The sequence below is a fragment of the Rana temporaria genome, chromosome 2 (assembly GCF_905171775.1).
Source record: "Rana temporaria chromosome 2, aRanTem1.1, whole genome shotgun sequence".
Taxonomy (NCBI): Eukaryota; Metazoa; Chordata; class Amphibia; order Anura; family Ranidae; genus Rana; species Rana temporaria.
In genome coordinates this window covers 5,977,443-5,995,573 of record NC_053490.1, presented here as the reverse complement: position 1 = coordinate 5,995,573, position 18,131 = coordinate 5,977,443, and the positions used below count along the sequence as shown (strand labels likewise).

Sequence of the window (18,131 nt, the reverse complement as noted above, 5' to 3'; positions counted from 1 at the left end):
AAGAAGAAGAAGAAGAAGAAGAAGAAGAAAGAAAGAAAATTAAGAAAGACGATAAAAAAAAAAGAAGAAGAAGAAAGAAGACAAATGAAGAATGAAGTAGGAAGAAAGAAGAAAGAAGGAGAAAGAAGAAGGGAGGAGGAGGAGAAGGAGAAGAAGAAGAAAGAAGATAAAGTAAGAAGAGTTACTCTACTGACAAGTGAAGTTTGCACAGAAGAAGAAAGAAGAAGGAGGAAGAAGAAGAAGGGAGGAGGAGAAGAAGAAGAAGAAGAAGAAGAAGAAGAAGAAGAAGAAGAAGAAGAAGAAATAAGATACAAGATAAAGAAAGAAGAGTTATGCCGCGTACACACGATCGGTTAAACCGATGAGAATGATCTGATGGACCGTTTTCATCGGTCAAAACTGATCGTGTGTGGGCGCCACCGGTTATTTAACCATCGGTTAAAAAAAAGCCAATGCCGCGTACACACGATCGGTCCATCCGATGAAAACGGTCTGATAGATTTTTCCATTGGTTAACAGATGAAGCTGACTGATGGTCAGTCGTGCCTACACACCATCAGATAAAAAAACGATTGTGTCAGAACGCGGTGACGTAAAACACAACGACGTGCTGAAAAAAAAAGGAGTTCAATGCTTCCAAGGATGCGTCGACTTGATTCTGAGCATGCGTGGATTTTTAACCGATGGACGTGCCTACAAACGATCATTTTTGACCTATCGGTTAGGAATCCATCGGTTAAATTTAAAGCAAGTTAGCTTTTTTTAACCGATGGTTAAATAACCGATGGCGCCCACACACGATCGGTTTTGACCGATGAAAACAGTCCATCAGACCATTGTCCTCTGGTTAACCTATCGTGTGTACGAGGCCTTACTCTACTGACAAGTGAAGTTTGCACAGAAGAAGAAAGAAGGAAGAAGAAGAAGGAATACAGAAGAAGAAGAAAGAAGGAGAAGAAGAAGAAAGGAGAAGAAGTAGAAAGAAGGAGAAGAAAGAAGGAGAAGAAAGAAGGAGAAGAAGAAAGAAGGAGAAGAAAGAAGAAGAAAGAAGACGAAGAAGACGAAGAAGAAGAAGAAGAAGAAGAAGAAGAAGAAGAAGAAGAAGGAGAAGAAGGCCCCGTAAACATGGCCAAAATCACATCGTAATTCCGACAGAATTTTTAATCGGAGAAAAAGAGAACGTGTTCTCTATCTAAAATCCGACGGAATTCCTCTGAATTTCTGATGGAAAAAATCCAATGGGGCATACACACGTCCGTCTGACTTTTTCCATCGGAAATTCCAATGGTGTGTACGGGGCTTTACTCTACTGACAAGTGAAGTTTGCACAATCTATGTAAATTAATAAAAATGTTATGCCCACTTTTGCTTTATTTTCCGTACAGTCCTCATATTTTCTAGCTGCAGATCATGACATGAATTCTGGTGATGTATGAAGAGCAAGTACAGACGCGGTGTTACTTTTCAGGATCTAATACGAGGACAATAAGTATTATTCATTGGACCGGCTCCAGAGTCCTCCACCAAGAAATCTTCATAACATTATTCCAATAATCCATGATTCAGCTTTTTCTTCTCCGATAATTCACTGCCGAATGGGCTCTGTGTTACAGATAATATTGCTGAGCTGCAGCAATGAATGTTCATTATGTAATAGATCAGTCAACGTAAAATAAAACTGTCTTTTCTGGATGATTCATCCACTTGCCACCCGTCCAGCCAAGACATTAAAATCCGTCTGATGACAGCCGCAGGGTGACTAGAGAACTCACAGACCAGGACAGAGGTAATGCGTATGCTAAGATGGATTATATTTTTCCTTTCTTTAAATATTTGTGATCATTGGGGTAGATTCAGGTACAGCTGCGCGCTCCTTACGGAGGCGCAGCGTACCCTTTTCACCCTGCGCCTACGCAAATTATTTGCGCTACGATTCATTCATGAAGCAGTAGCCACGTAATTTGCGTGGGCGCAAAAATGCCCTGCGTAAGGGCGCCTAATGCAAATGATCCCGTAGGAGGCGGGAATCATTTAAATTAGGCGCGTTCCCGCGCCGAGCGTAGAGCGCATGCTCTGTCGGGAAACTTTCCTGACGTGCATTGCGGTAAATGACGTTGCAAGGACGTCATTTGCTTCAAAGTGAACGTGAATGGCGTCCAGCGCCATTCACGATTCACTTACGCAAACGACGTAAATTTCAAATTTCGCGACGCGGGAACGACGGGTATACTTAGCATTGGCTGCCCCTGCTTTTAGCATGTGCAGCCTTACGTGAAACCCGACGTACGCAAACAACGTTAACTGCGTACGCAGGGCTCGCGTAACGTTGTGAATCGGCGTTAGTATGCAATTTGCATACTATATGCTGACCACAACGGGAACGCCCCCTAGCGGCCAATGTAAGAATGCAGCCTACGATATGACGGCATAAGGAGGCTTATGCCAGTCATTTCTTAGGCTGCCGTCGGCGTAACGAGGTTCCTGAATCAGGAGCATTCGTAACGCCGGCGCAAGTAAGCAATTGCGCTGTGTAACTATGGTTACGCAGACGCAATTGCTTCTTGAATCTAGGCCATTATTTACTATCCTTGCCCTTCTCCTATCCCTAAAACTCTACAATGAAGCCCCAGTAGGGGGCAAAAAGCGCCAAGGAGGACAGACGTCTCTACCATCAATTGTCTACTCCAATGAGGTTTTTCCATGTTTTCATTTGGTATCAAGAGGAGGTGATGAGCCCAGAGTGACTTGGATCATAGGACTGACTTGTATTTTATATATTTATTAGGCCATTAGGGTGCCTTTAAAGCTGGGCAATAATACCAAAGCTGCGGGTGGCCACTCAAGCCATCCATTGTCCGTCTTTGTAAAAGTTGACTTTACGAAAGGGAGGAATGCTGAGGGAGTGCGAATACGGAGAGCACTAACCAGAATAATAGCTTCTGTCTCCATAGAGCTGGAGGCAGAGGAGGCGGTGGTACCCACCTGTGGCGGCCAATAGCGATAAAGCACTAGCATTGTTAGCGGCCCTGCTGGAGAACGCTCCGCCGCTGGGACAGAGTCTTTGTCTTGTATTGTATGAGATTCTCCGAAGGACGGAGCCAAGTTTCTGATGTTGAATTTCTCTGCCATAAGAGCTGGAATCAACCACACATCTACATCCCAACCGCTTCAGACAACAAAGAAATAGACTATGCTTCTGCTTTATTAGATAAACATATGAATGAAATCTGCTCAGTCTATTTTTTTTTTTTTTTTTATCAATTAATATACCAAGCTTTTGTTCATTGTGTTTTATAATTGTAGCACCCTCCTAGAGTAGTGTAAGCTATTAGGTACATTTATTTAGCTCCTCCGTAATCACTGGAGCAGGGGTTGATTGTTTAGGTCTTCTCAGTGTTTTATATGCTGCTGGTCTGATTACTTTCCCCTGTATTATAGAGGCTTTTAGGATTACAGTGGGAGTATGCACCCTAAATATTTATGGAACACCAGCCAATCCCTGGGGAGGTATGCACAGAAGGTGGTGTAAGTGCTCATAAAAAGTCTGGGGTCCAAGGCAGAGGAGAGAGTTCCTGGGTCCAGTCCTGCTGGAAGAGACCTCTGTGCAGGAGTTCTGGGACAGAGTTCCTGAAGGTGCCACCCAAAGACATTGAGGGTCCAGCTGAGGCTTCAGCTTGGGTGGCTATTCACAAAGACTTAGTTCTGGAGTTTATTAGGGTCTGGAGATTGGAGAGAATGAGGAGGAAGTTGGGGGGAAAGTGTCCAGCTGTTCTATGGTGGTGGGAGATCATGTCTCCCTCACTGGAACGTGCCCAGTGGATATTGGAAGGAGGCAACTGATGATCCGGTGGCTGTGTAATTGACCCTGGCACTGGAAGTTAGTGACTGTATGCAGCTTTATCCTGGTCCATTTGGAAAGGTCCCAGTCTCCTGCCAGTACTAAATTCAGAGGGAAATTGTGTGTAGATCAGCAAGCTAGAGAAAAGTCCTCAAAGTGTTCAGTTTTGGGGTATCCCATGCTCTTTCACTCCCTCTACGTCCCAATAAAAACAGAAAAAAAGAAGCTCCAAGACTGTTTCTCTGAACCAGTGAATGGAGAAAATGCTATGTGTCTGGCTGTGTCTGCCATAACTGGAGGAATAAGGCCAAGATCACCAGCGGCTCTTTCGGGGGTGCGTTACATAATTGTAACTATACAGTAGTTGTACATGGGGCCTCCAAATTTCCTCATCACATACACAAACATCCTGATTTGCAGCACTTCACAACGATTGTACTTTACCGCCTCAGCTGACCCACTGAAAATGAGGCACTCCGTGTGTAGTCTCATCTCAGTCGTTAGGAGAAAGGCAGAGTCATTACACTGACCCACTGAGAACTCCATCTAGTTGGTAATCCACAGATGTCACCAGAGATGACTCTCTCTACCTCTACAATTACACCCAACTCTGTATCAGCACATGGCATTTAATAAGTGGGAGTTTAGGGCAGCATCTCTGAGTTTGTGAATTGTTGGTGCTCCACCCAGAGGGGGCTTAGAGAAGATACCACTACCGAGGGAACATAACGGTTACATTTTCTTTCTCACTTATCCCGAAACTCGATGGTTGGGCTCCATCGGCTTCTTAAACTTGAAGTCAATGGGTGGGTAACATAAAGAAGCTTCTTCTGGTGGACAAAGACCCACAAAACTGGAGCTCCATCTAGTTGTTGATCTACAGATGTTGGGGTCACATGAGATGACTCTCTCCCCGCTACAATTACACCCAACACCGTAGCAGCACCTGACCTTCAATAAGTGGGAGTTTAGGGTAGCATCTCTGAGAATTGTTGGTACTCCACCCAGGGAGGCCTTATAGAAGATAAGAGGGACTCTCTCCTAGGAACACTACCAAGGGTCCATAACAGTTACACTTTCTGTAGACGAAGAAGTGCAGGTCCAGATTTGAATGTAGTTTAACTGTTTAATCATGAACTTGATTGGAGACAGAGTAAGGGAATATCCCGAAACTCGATGGTTGGGCTCCATCAGCTTCTTAGACTTGAAGTCATTGGGTGGGTAACATCAAGAAGCTTCTTCTGGTGGACAAAGACCCACAAAACTGGAGCTCCATCTAGATGTTGGGGTCACATGAGATGACTCTCTCCCCGCTACAATTACACCCAACACCGTAGCAGCACCTGACCTTCAATAAGTGGGAGTTTAGGGTAGTGTGTTAGTAAAAGTTTGGTGAGAGACGATTCTCGCTTTTCAGTCCGTTACAGCGTGATGAATGTGCCATCTCCATTAACAAAGCTAGTTTTACCAGAATGAGCGCTCCCGTCTCATACTTGATTCTGAGCATGCGCATTTTTTTTCCCCCCTCAGAAAAGCATACACACGAGTGGTTTTCGCAACGATAAAAAGACTGACGGGTAACACGACGGGAAAAAATAGAGCAGGTTCTAATTTTTTTCCGGGCAGTTTTCTCGTTGGGAAAACTGCTATGGAGCCTACACACGACCGGTTTTCCCTACCAATCTAAAAAATGGCAGTTTTCTCGTGGGGAAAACCGGTCGTGTGTACGGGGCATGAGTCTGATGGTAGAGCCTGCGCCTTCCCTTTAAAAAATCCAGAGAGACACGTTTTTTTTTTATTATAATATGTATAAACCGGTGCTTAGGATCGTATAAAGCTGGCTGCTGCCCCCCTAAAGCCAACCCCAATGGAGTTGGTAAAGTAGAAATATATGTAGTGGCGCTGCCTGTGCCCTCCCTCCTAGAACCTTAACAGGTGTGGAGATGTAACACTATAGCTATGCCGGGTAAACAGTAGCGCCTGTAGCGGTGCTTTGCAGCGCGCGCTCCAGCTGCGTTCCACCTCGCGCTTCCCTGGAAGTGACGTAATGCGCAACTCCGCCTGACGCGCGTTTCGTAATGACGTCTTCTGATTACGAAACAAATTACCTATAGGTATCTTATTGACCCTGAAGGTGCAAGAGGGGTGGTAGGTCACGTTTGGTTGGGGCCACCATGCACACCTGAAGTAGGTCCGCCTTTGGGTCTTTTGATCACAATATTGTTTACTACAAACATATGGTTTATATATGTATATAATTTTATACACTTTGATATCTCACATATAGAGTTTGCAGTATTGTTTACACCAACTTTTTTAAGAGTTCATCTTATATGTATTTTTTATATATTTTTTTATTTTCTTCACTTCACATCTCCACACCTGTTAAGGTTCTAGGAGGGAGGGCACAGGCAGCGCCACTACCCCCATTCCTACATATATTTCTACGTTTTTTTTATTGTTTTCATTTTTTACCCCGAGCCACTAAAAACGATTGGAGCTCAATGTGGATTTTATTGCCAGGACAATAAAGGAACATTTGAGGGTTTGACGAACTACAAAAGAAGGGGGGAGGGGGGCTTGAAATCGTCTACAGCGGGGCCAGTTGTCAGCCAAGCTTCCGTCAGCTGTTTCACGGGAAGGAAGAAAAGGTTAGAAGGCAAACAATGAGCAATTTCAGGTGAATAGCTGCAAATCACGCTAATGGATGCCATCCTGCCTCGGCGGGCGACAAGAGCTTTTTAATCCACCGTTATTAATTCTGCATTATGTAAGAAGGAATACAAAGGAACAGAGATTTTGTAGCACCGCGGAAGAAAGGAACTTCACTGCTCCCCCCATCTGTTTGATTGAAGGGTTCAGAGCAGCGGGTTCTGCGTTTGCTGCACGCTCTCAGACGCTGCTCTGCACAACAGATGTAGCGCTACCCCCGAAGGAGCCGCTGGTTTGTTTTTGGGATCGGCATATTGAGTTACCTTGATATGGCCCAGGGGTGCAGTTGTAGGAAACAAACAGTGAGCGAAGGTCCAGACAGTGAATAAAGGTTTTTTCCAATGCTTTATTTTCCAGGCCAAACACGGCCAACATCAACATAAATTGGGAAGGTTAAGGTTGATGAAGAGAGAGAGAGAACCTTGCAGTATCAGGCCTGGATATCAAATGAAGCAGTCAGTACCGCTCTGTATAGTACCAATTTGTAACTCGTCGCCACTCCATCTAGGGTAAAGTGCCCCCAGACAGACCCCTTTTTGCAAGCCTGGCAGCCGAGACGTCACTTAGGATTCCTGGGAGGAACAGGCCTCTCTCACAGGCCTGGCTCTAGGGCCTCTGCCACAGGCCAATTACAATAACTGAGATAGGTAGGTAGATGGAGCGAATCCTCCCGGCAGATTTCTGCATTTGGTCACCAGAGGACAGCAACATACCTGTCAGTACTCTGGTCACCGGATCCCCAATTGGTTTGTTCAGGCTCTGTTGGACGACCTGCCTCCGGGTCCTCCTCAAACCGACTCCCCAATCGTACGGCACCCGGCCTGGGATCCTTTTAATAGAACCGGGAACCCAGCAAGTCACTGGGCTCCCCTTGTACCTCCGGATGAGGGTTTTCGTAGTCTGCAATTTTGGCCAGGTGGGCCATGCCGGCGGAGGTCTAACGGGTTTATCAGTATCTGTCACTGTTCCCCTGTACTGCAGGATTCTGGAGTGTGAGCCTAGAGCAGAGTGTTCCCCTGTCCTCAGCAGGATCCTGGAGTGTGAGCCTAGAGCAGAGTGTTCCCCTGTCCTTAGCAGGATCCTGGAGTGTGAACCTAGAGCAGAGTGTTCCTCTGTCCTCAGCAGGATCTCAGAGTGTGAGCCTAGAGCAGAGTGCTCCCCTGTCTTCAGCAGGATCCTGGATTGTGAGCCTAGAGCAGAGTGTTCCTCTGTCCTCAGCAGGATCCCCGAGTGTGAGCCTAGAGCAGAGTATTCCTCTGTCCTCAGCAGGATCTTGGAGGGTGAGCCTAGAGCAGAGTGTTCCTCTGTCCTCAGCAGGGTCCTGGATTGTGAGCCTAGAGCAGAGTGTTCCTCTGTCCTCAGCAGGATCCCGGAGTATGAGCCTAGAGCAGAGTGTTCCCCTGTCCTCAGCAGGATTCCGGAGTGTGAGCCTAGAGCAGAGTGTTCCCCTGTCCTCATCAGAGTCCTGGAGTGTGAGCCTAGAGCAGAGTGTTCCCCTGTCCTCAGCAGAAAACTGGATTGTGAGCCTAGAGCAGAGTGTTCCCCTGTCCTCAGCAGGATCCTGGAGTGTGAGCCTAGAGCAGAGTGTTCCCCTGTCCTCAGCGGGATCCTGGAGTTTTAGTCGAGCAGAGTGTTCCCTTGTTCTCAGCAGGATCCTGGAGTGTGAGCCTAGAGCAGAGTGTTCCCCTGTCCTCAGCAGGATCCTGGAGTGTGAGCCTAGAGCAGAGTGTTCCCCTGTCTTCAGCAGGATCCTGGAATGTGAGCCTAGAGCAGAGTGTTCCCCTGTCCTCAGCAGGACCTTGACGTGTGAGCCTAGATCAGAGTGTTCCCCTGTCCTCAACAGGATCCTGGAGTGTGAGCCTAGAGCAGAGTGTTCCCCTCTCCTCAGCAGGATCTCAGAGTGTGAGCCTAGAGCAGAGTGTTCCCCTGTCCTCAGCAGGATCCCGGAATGTGAGCCTAGAGCAGAGTGTTCCCCTGTCCTCAGCAGGATCCTGGAGGGTTCCCCTGTCTTCAGCAGGATCCTGGAGTGTTCCCCTGTCCTTGGCAGGATCCTGGAGTGTTCCCCTGTCTTCAGCAGGATCCTGGAGTGTTCCCCTGTCTTCAGCAGGATCCTGGAGGGTTCCCCTGTTACTTTGCAGTGTTCTGGAAATTACTCTGGCTACCTATAGCTGTGCAGTGATGCTGGGTAACCAGATGTCAGAGAAGCTTGCCTCATGGTCTACAGCTGTAAGACCTTGGACTGTTCAGAAGCTTTCCTCCTGGTCCTCAGCTGTGAGGGTTTAGACTGTCCAATATTCACAATTACCTAAAGAGAAGACTATGCTCTCACTGCTGTTGATGATCGTTTTGGAGTATCCCATGCCCTGGCCTAACCCCTCTCCTATGTAAAGTTTCTTTAAGCAATAAATATATAAAAACACCCTCTAGACGGTTTATTGGTGTGTCTGATTAGGGAGGAACCAGCTATTACCAGTGGCCCTTTCGGGGGTAGCGACTGTAACGGTCAGGGGTTAACGCCGTTTACGATATTCTATTCCACCAATCCACGACAGCTTATTGACACTCCACAATCCAGCAGACGAACACGGCCCATATGGATTCCCCAGAAATGAGACACACAGCTCTGTTCTCTGGTTCAAAACAGATAAACTTTAATGACAAACTCAGGTTCTTTTTATACAGTCAGTAATAAAGTAACAATGGCTTAACTCCACCCACAACATGACACAAGGAGCCCAATACGCATCTTTAGTCAGACTTTCTGGCACCGATATAATCCACATGAGCTAATTACTAATCCTTTTACCCAGACAAGGTGACTCCGAGATAAGCTCTTTTCACCTCAATACAATACACATTCCTTTAGTAAACATAAGTCAGACATCTGACCTTTTAGGGTGTGCTAATTCACATTCCACATCTATCATGAATAGAACTTTCACACAATACAGTGTTAATTAGCATCACACAATGAAAAGGTCTTTAGAAGCCAGACTAAGGCTAGTTTACATGACAGTAGCAGAATTAATTACCCCCTTAACAGCCTATGTTCCAAGTTGAATGAATCACTCTGCTATTGACCTGTTGGGTTCAGAATTAACCACCTGTAATATTTCAAGATATCCTGCAATACATGAATTATCATTACTGTCCCATTTCATGTAATTCAAGATATCATTTCTCAGTCATCCTATGCCCCTAGTGGACATAGGATGACCCTAGACCCAAGAGTCATTGGTGAAGCTGAAACAGGAGTACCCCACATCCTTCAAAAGCCTCTGGGTCCCACGGGTCATACCGTTACAGCGACACGCAAAGTTCTTGTCGAATAAACAGGCCCATAGCAGAAATATAAAAACTGCTCTGGTCCATGGGGGGGGGGGGGGTGAACTAGTTAAAAATCTGGCGCCATAACATTATGTATCACCCCGGAGGGCGAATTAAAAATCCCCTGACATCAGAAAAGCTGAATTAAAAGTGTCATTGTTCCCTCCGCAAGCGGCGCACAAAGCCGGTTCACAATAGCGCCGCTGCACGCTCGTCTATTTTTAGCCGACGTGAAACTGATTTTCAATTTTGTTTTGGTAGAGAACGCAACAAAAATCCCCTGTAATTGTTCTATCCTCGACATCGGTATGAGGAAGATATTTTTGTCCCGTAGTACGAACCCGCGCTTCTTTTGTCCCTTTCTATAGAACGATAAAAATAATCCTATTTCCCGATGCTTTGTACTCCCCGCAGCCGCGTCTGATGCACAGCATACGGATTTATCTGTACTTCAGATACACGGAATCATTTAAGCCAGAATAAAATGCGGCTTAGAATACGGCGGAAGGAGACCACGGTATAAATCTTCATAATTTATAATAAATAGAAATGCGATGGGTAAAGATTAATCTTTCCATACAGTACATGCTTTATACAGCAGATAATATATATAGAAATATATACATCTACACTGATATTAGGGGGTTTTGCTCTACTCTACTGCTTCCCAATGAGTTTGGTCCAGACAGAAAATACTGATTTAGAACTTGTTGGCCCACTTTTTATTCAAAAAGAATGTAAAAGTACAAGGAAAATGGATGCCTTTGTGGGGGGTTCCACCATCATGTCGGGTGTAGCGCCCTTCAAGATAATTACCGTATTTATCGGCGTATAACACGCACCCTAAGTTTAAGAGGGAAGTTTAAGGAAAGAACTTAAATTTTAAATGTCCATCAATGCAGAATGATCAGTGTCCATCTGCAGCCTTGCCCATCCATCTGCTGCCTTGCCCATCCATCTGCTGCCTTGTCCATCCATCTGCACCCTTGCCGCCTTGCCATCCATCTGCAGCCTTGCCCATCCATCTGCAGCCTTGCCCATCCATCTACAGCCTTGCCGCCTTGCCATCCACCTGCAGCCTTGCCCATCCATCTGCAGCCTTGCCCATCATTGCAGAATGATCAGTGTCCATCTGCAGCCTTGCCCATCCATCTGCTGCCTTGTCCATCCATCTGCACCCTTGCCGCCTTGCCATTAATCTGCAGCCTTGCCATCCATATGCAGCCTTGCCCATCCATCTGCAGCTTTTCCGGTCCATCTTCAGCCTTGCCATCCATCTGCAGCCTTGCCCATCCATCTGCAGCCTTGCCGCCTTGCCATCCATCTTCAGCCTTGCCCATCCATCTGCAGCCTTGCCCATCCATCTGCAGCCTTGCCATCCATCTGCAGCCTTGCCCATCCATCTGCAGCTTTTCTGGTCCATCTTCAGCCTTGCCATCCATCTGCAGCCTTGCCCATCCATCTGCAGCCTTGCCCATCCATCTTCAGCTTTTCCGGTTCATCTTCAGCCTTGCCATCCATCTGCCGCCTTGCCATTCATCTGCAGCTTTGCCATCCATATGCAGCCTTGCCCATCCATCTGCAGCTTTTCCGGTCCATCTTCAGCCTTGCCATCCATCTGCAGCCTTGCCCATCCATCTGCAGCCTTGCCGCCTTGCCATCCATCTTCAGCCTTGCCCATCCATCTGCAGCCTAGCCCATCCATCTGCAGCCTTGCCATCCATCTGCAGCCTTGCCCATCCATCTGCAGCCTTGCCCATCCATCTGCAGCCTTGACCATCCTCCCTGTCCCTTCCAAGTCTACAGATGAATGTGCATCAATCAGGCGGCATTGATGGCAATGGTGGGTGCTGAATTCCAGGCAATGGTGGGTGCTGCATTCCTGGCAATGGTGGGTCCGCAGGAGGGCACTGACCCTTATTTTGCTTCACAGTTCTTTATTTAACCCTTTCCCTCCGAGCGTACGCATATATGCGTCCTCGGCTTTCGGGGGTTATACCGGGATGATGCCCGCAGCTGCAGGCATCATACCGGTACTGTTGTTTAGAGCCGGCGATTGGCTATCCAGGCATAACAACCAATGCGGCTAAAAGCCACTTGGTTTTTATGCCAAATCCCCCCCTCCTGCAGCCCCTCGCCGCTCTGACCGGGCCTCCTGTCCCACCGGGAGACCCGGTCCACGATCCGGCGCCTCCAGTGTCTAGGCGCAGACTGAAACTAAGCTGTAAACGGCTTCGATTCAGTCTCTGCAATGTAAACACGGAAGCGGCGTCATGATGTCACTTCCGGGTTACTCGGCTACCAATGGCGCGGGATTTAAAAAAGTACACAGTATTCAGGATCGCAGTTTTTGGCGATCTGAATACTTTGAAGTGCAAAAGAGGGATTGGGGGTCTTTTAGACCTCCGATCCCTCCATAAAGAGTACCTGTCACCACTTATTACTGTCACAAGCATGTTCACTTCATCAAATATGGCCCTCTTTGAAAAAAGTTTGGACACCCCTGCCCTAGACTGAGCCTTAAATTGTCGGTGTGCGTGGGATTGTGCTTGGGTGGCAGTGTCTGTACTACTCGTGGTTGGGAGAACCTTTCTATCTTCAGCGGCCCCTTTGGGGATAAGCGCTGCACAAAAACACAATGAACAAATAATATCCTGGTTTGATCTTGCAGCACTGCTGCTCAGGCCTCAATGTGAGGAAATATCATTAGTGTTGGTGGTCAGTAGGAGATAAAATTGTCATTAATTGTGGTCCATAAGTGAAAATCTCAGCGTTTGTGGTCAGTCTGAGGGCAAACCGCTCATTACTGGTCACACATACATGTGTGGAAAGAGACCAAAGGTATTTTCTAAAGAGGATTCTTAGCAAGACTGAACAGAAAACTCCTGCACAATTGCATGCAGTGTTGGTTTCTGTGTGCACGGGACAAAGTCCTTCAGTACCCAAGGCGAATAGGCCAATGCGCCCCATCCCATCCACCATGAGCTGTGAACTGCTTCAGAAGCATAGGTTGTAGGCAGTGGCGGCTGGTGCTCAAAATTTTTGGGGGGGTGCAAACAAACTGAAAAAAAAAACATCAATTGCAGCCTCAATGTGCCCATAAAACGCAGGTACTGTGCCCATCAATTGCCGCCAGTTTGCCCCATCAATGGCCGCCACTGTGCCCATCAAATGCAGCTACTGTGCACATCAATTGCCACCACTGTGCACATCAATTGCCACCACTGTGCCATCAAACGCAGCCACTGGGCCCATCAATTGCCACCAGTTTGCCCCATCAATTGCCACCAGTTTGCTCCATCATTTGGCACCAGTTTGCCCCATCAATAGCCGCCAGTTTGCCCCATCAAATGCCGCCAGTTTGCCCCATCAATTGCTGCCAGTTTTCCCCCATCAAATGACACCAGTTTGCCCCACCAAATGTCGCCGATGGCTCTAATGAGGCACTTCCAAAACACCCCCACCGCTGTAATTCAGTCGGCCGGTGCTCGACAAGGAACCGGACACCTGAATAGTGGGCGGCAGTGGCGACAATAGATAGATTCATGCAATGCATGAATCTATCTATTGTTTATTGATGGGTGCAGGAGAGAGGAGGAGGCGCTCCTGCGCCCTCTATGGACGCACCACCACTTGTAGGTCCTGTCCTCTTTGTTACACCCTCCCGCTGAAGTACTCAAGGCAACAGCCCCTTCTGCCCGGCCCCCTTTACACTCACCCATCATCTATCCGTGAGAAGTCACATGTTGTGGAGCAGAATCCCACCCCTGAAGTTCAGTGTAATCTGTGTTCATAATAGTGCAGCCAATCAGAGAGTTATGACACTTGTCAGAGCTTACTGATTGGCTGGACTGTGATGATGCTGAACAGCTGGAGTGGAGCTGGGGTGGAGCTGGAGTGGAGTGTCCAACTGGTAGGCAGAAGAGGCGACGGTGGCATGCAAAAGGGGCAGGACCTGCAACCTATGCTGCTGAGGGGGTCTGACAGGTGAGCAGTGAGTGCACAAAGAGATTGGAAGGGGACACTTTCCTGGGGCTCCAGGGTGTGGGGTCCCTGGGAAGTTTCCCAGTTTGCCCTTCCCAGCGCCGGCCCTCATTATAATGGTCACACATTTACATATATTGAAAGAGAAGGTAAGAGAAGGTGAGTTTTGGGGTGTACAAGGGCCGCGGCGGAGGAAGGATATCCAGAGAAGAGTAGGACTCTTCATAATTTATAGACCTCCCATGTATGTTCCCAACCTGTCGCGCTGTATTTCCCCCCCGAAAACATGTCAGGATAATGAGTTCCTATTCCTGCAGCACGCCTAATGAGAATCACCTCTTATCTGACCTTCCCTGTGTCATTAATATGTAAATTAGCCAAGTTCACATTCATTTATGACAGGAGGCTAACTTTTCTATAAGGCTGATTACAATGTACCAGATGATTTACATAGAAGTGAGGAAAGGAGAGGAGAAAGGAAAGGAGGAAGTAGGGAAAAGTGGTGAGGAGAAATGAGAGAGGAGAAGAGAAGAGAAGAGAAGAGAAGAGAAGAGAAGAGAAGAGAGAGAGAGAGAGAGAGAGAGAGAGAGAGAGAGAGAGAAAGAGAGGAGAAGAGAAAAAAAAGAGAAGAGAAGAGAGAGAGAGGAGAGAAGAGAGGAGAAAGAAGAAAAGAGAGGAGAAGAGAAAGGTGAGAAGAGAAGAGAGGAGTAAGGAGAGAAGAGAGGAGAAAAGATAGGAGAGGAGAGGAGAAAAGAGAGGAGAGGAGAAAGCATAAAAGAAAGTAGAGGAGAAAGGAGAAGAGAAAAGAGAGGAGTGGAGTGGAGAAAGGAGAGAAAAGAGGAGTGGAGAAAGGAGAGAAGAGAGGAGTGGAGAAAAGAGAAAAGAGAGGAGTGGAGAAAGGAGAGGATAGGAGAAAGGAGAGGATATGAGAAAAGAGAGGAGTGGAGAAAGGAGAGGATAGGAGAAAAGAGAGGACTAGAGAAATGAGAGGAGTAGAGAAAGGAGAAAAGAGAGAAGTAGAAAAAGGAGAAAAGAAAAGAGAGGAGAAAGGAGAGAAGAGAGGAGTAGAGAAGAGAGGAGTGGAGAAAGGAGAAAAGAAAGGAGAGGAGAAGGCCCCTTTCACACGGACGGCTGTTCTGCCGCAGTTAAAAGCATGTTTATTTCCTGCTGAAATTCAAGACTCCAGGCACAGCGATCAGCTGCATTTGTACAGTGCGATACCAGGCCTTGTAAGAGCATACCAGGCCCTAAGGTCTGCTATGGATTTTAAAGAGATGTTGATGGGGGCAAGGGCCTCTTCCCGACAACCCTGGCCGTTGGTTGCCGGGGTTTGCGAGTGGAGAGCTTATCTATATCCGGGAGCCTCTTTAATAAGGGGGCCCCCCGATACTGGCCCCCCCACCCTAGGTGAATGAGTATGAGGTAAATCGTACCCTTACCCATTCACCTGGAGAAAAAAAATGGAAAAAAAAACGTCATTTCCTAGGCAGCTCCGGGGGTCTTCTTCCGACTTCTGGGGTCTTTTCTTCTGCTCTCCAGCGACTTCTTCCTTCTGCTGGCTCCAGACAACATCTCTCTTATACAGATCCTATTGCTCACTTGTGTATGACCTGGGCTTGGCTCTTGACCTCGACACCCCTTCCTTCCAGACCTTATCTTCTGGTCCTATTCTTCATCTTCCTACAGCAGATGTTAACCCCCCCCCCCCCCCCCCCCCGTCTCCCAGCAGCTGTCCCTCTCTGTGACTCTTCTGACCAGCTAACCACTTCCAGCGATAGACGGCCCATCCATGGCCACCCTAGTTCTTATCTCATTTCTCATTGTACGTTGGGGTGTCACCCTGACCTGCTTCACTGCCACCGCCTGATCCTTCAGTAAACACGTAGATCCCGCTGATTGTGTTCACTAACTCGATAAGGGAATAACACATATTATCATTCTTCTTAATCTGCAGTAATTGCTACAGTGCAATTAGCAATTTGCAAATGGCTGCAGGGTCGCGGCTTGGCACCTGTGATGCTTGTGTACAGAGGCCCACGGTGAAATTGTACATTTAAGCTTCGAGTTAGCAATGATTTGCGCTCCTAATTGACTTCTTTCATTTCACCGGCTCCTGTAATGGTTATTAGCTGCTTGGGAAGCGGTGGGGCTGCCAACCGAGATGTCAACTTCTAAAGGAAAAGTGCAGGTTGTCTATAGAGTTCAGCTGCATTGGTAAATAGACTGTAAAGTACAGTACACACACGGGTCACCGCCAATAAAATAAACTGAATAGTCAAAGGATAGGCTACAGTCTCTAGTGATTGGATACGCTGCATTCTCAGTGATGTCACCGCTCTCTAGTGAATGGATAGGCTGCATTCTCTGTGATGTCACCGCTCTCTAGTGAAGGGATAGGCTGCATTCTCAGTGATGTCACCGCTCTCTAGTGAAGGGATAGGCTGCATTCTCAGTGATGTCACCGCTCTCTAGTGAAGGGATAGGCTGCATTCTCAGTGATGTCACCGCTCTCTAGTGAATGGATAGGCTGCATTCTCTGTGATGTCACCGCTCTCTAGTGAAGGGATAGGCTGCATTCTCAGTGATGTCACCGCTCTCTAGTGAAGGGATAGGCTGCATTCTCAGTGATGTCACCGCTCTCTAGTGAAGGGATAGGCTGCATTCTCAGTGATGTCACCGCTCTCTAGTGAATGGATAGGCTGCATTCTCAGTGATGTCACCACTCTCTAGTGAATGGATAGGCTGCATTCTCAGTGATGTCACCGCTCTCTAGTGAAGGTATAGGCTGCATTCTCAGTGATGTCACCGCTCTCTAGTGAAAGGATAGGCTGTGTTCTCAGTGATGTCACCGCTCTCTATTAAATGGATAGGCTGCATTCTCAGTGATGTCATCGCTCTCTAGTGAAGGGATAGGCTACATTCTCAGTGATGTCACCGCTCTCTATTAAATGGATAGGCTGCATTCTCAGTGATGTCATCGCTCTCTAGTGAATAGATAGGCTGCATTCTCAGTGATGTCATCGCTCTCTAGTGAAGGGATAGGCTACATTCTCAGTGATGTCACCGCTCTCTATTAAATGGATAGGCTGCATTCTCAGTGATGTCACCGCTCTCTAGTGAATGGATAGGCTGCATTCTCAGTGATGTCACCGCTCTCTAGTGAAAGGATAGGCTGTGTTCTCAGTGATGTCACCGCTCTCTATTAAATGGATAGGCTGCATTCTCAGTGATGTCATCGCTCTCTAGTGAATGGATAGGCTGCATTCTCAGTGATGTCATCGCTCTCTAGTGAAGGGATAGGCTGCATTCTCAGTGATGTCACCGCTCTCTAGTGATTGGATAGGCTGCATTCTCAGTGATGTCACCGCTCTCTAGTGAATGGATAGGCTGCATTCTCAGTGATGTCACCGCTCTCTAGTGAAGGGATAGGCTGCATTCTCAGTGATGTCACCACTCTCTAGTGATTGGATAGGCTGCATGCTCAGTGATGTCACCACTCTCTAGTGATTGGATAGGCTGCATTCTCAGTGATGTCACCGCTCTCTAGTGAAGGGATAGGCTGCATTCTCAGTGATGTCACCGCTCTCTAGTGATTGGATAGGCTGCATTCTCAGTGATGTCACCGCTCTCTAGTGAAGGGATAGGCTGCATTCTCGGTGATGTCACCGCACTCTAGTGAATGGATAGGCTGCATTCTCAGTGATGTCACCGCTCTCTAGTGAATGGATAGGCTGCATGCTCAGTGATGTCATTGTTATGTAGGCTAGATTATCTGACAACTAACCTTTTTCAGGAGAGGTCAGCAGAGGTGGCCTCCAAGCACTCTATACAGGTTTCCTTTAATACCCTCCTTGTCATGGGATTGAGTTTAATTTGGCTACAAAAAAGGACACAGAGGTACGAGAAGGACGCAGATACTCACATAATGAAGAACTTTAATTTGCAGCGACGCCGCATCCAGGTCATACAACTCCCCTGTGAAAAGATAAAATAGCGCTTTGTAAGTATAGGGCAGCAAAACCATATTTCTCTAAAAACTGGTGAAATATCAGAGATCTAAAAAGTGAAACATTGTAAGGAGATAATGCTTCAATTATAAATGAACACATGAGCGATTGGTACTGGTCGCTCACTGTGTTCATTTAGGAAAGGAAGGGGCTAGTAAACCATGCTCACCCCATACCTGACACCAAGGGACAGCTGGCAGAGCTGTGAGGGGGCAGGGTCAAATGGGGATTGGAGCTCCAGGGGAGGGGATTCTGGACAGGAG

At 47.3% G+C, this 18,131-nt stretch overlaps 1 protein-coding gene across 1 annotated transcript in view; it reads right to left on the bottom strand.

The window, feature by feature from the left end:
• Positions 1–18,131, bottom strand: part of PDE2A (phosphodiesterase 2A) — a 394,708-nt gene that overhangs the window by 101,647 nt on the left and 274,930 nt on the right. Inside the window, exon 8 of the mRNA XM_040339780.1 lies at positions 17,784–17,836. Within this exon, the coding sequence (XP_040195714.1) occupies positions 17,784–17,836 (53 nt within the window). The remainder of the gene's footprint in view (positions 1–17,783; positions 17,837–18,131) is intronic.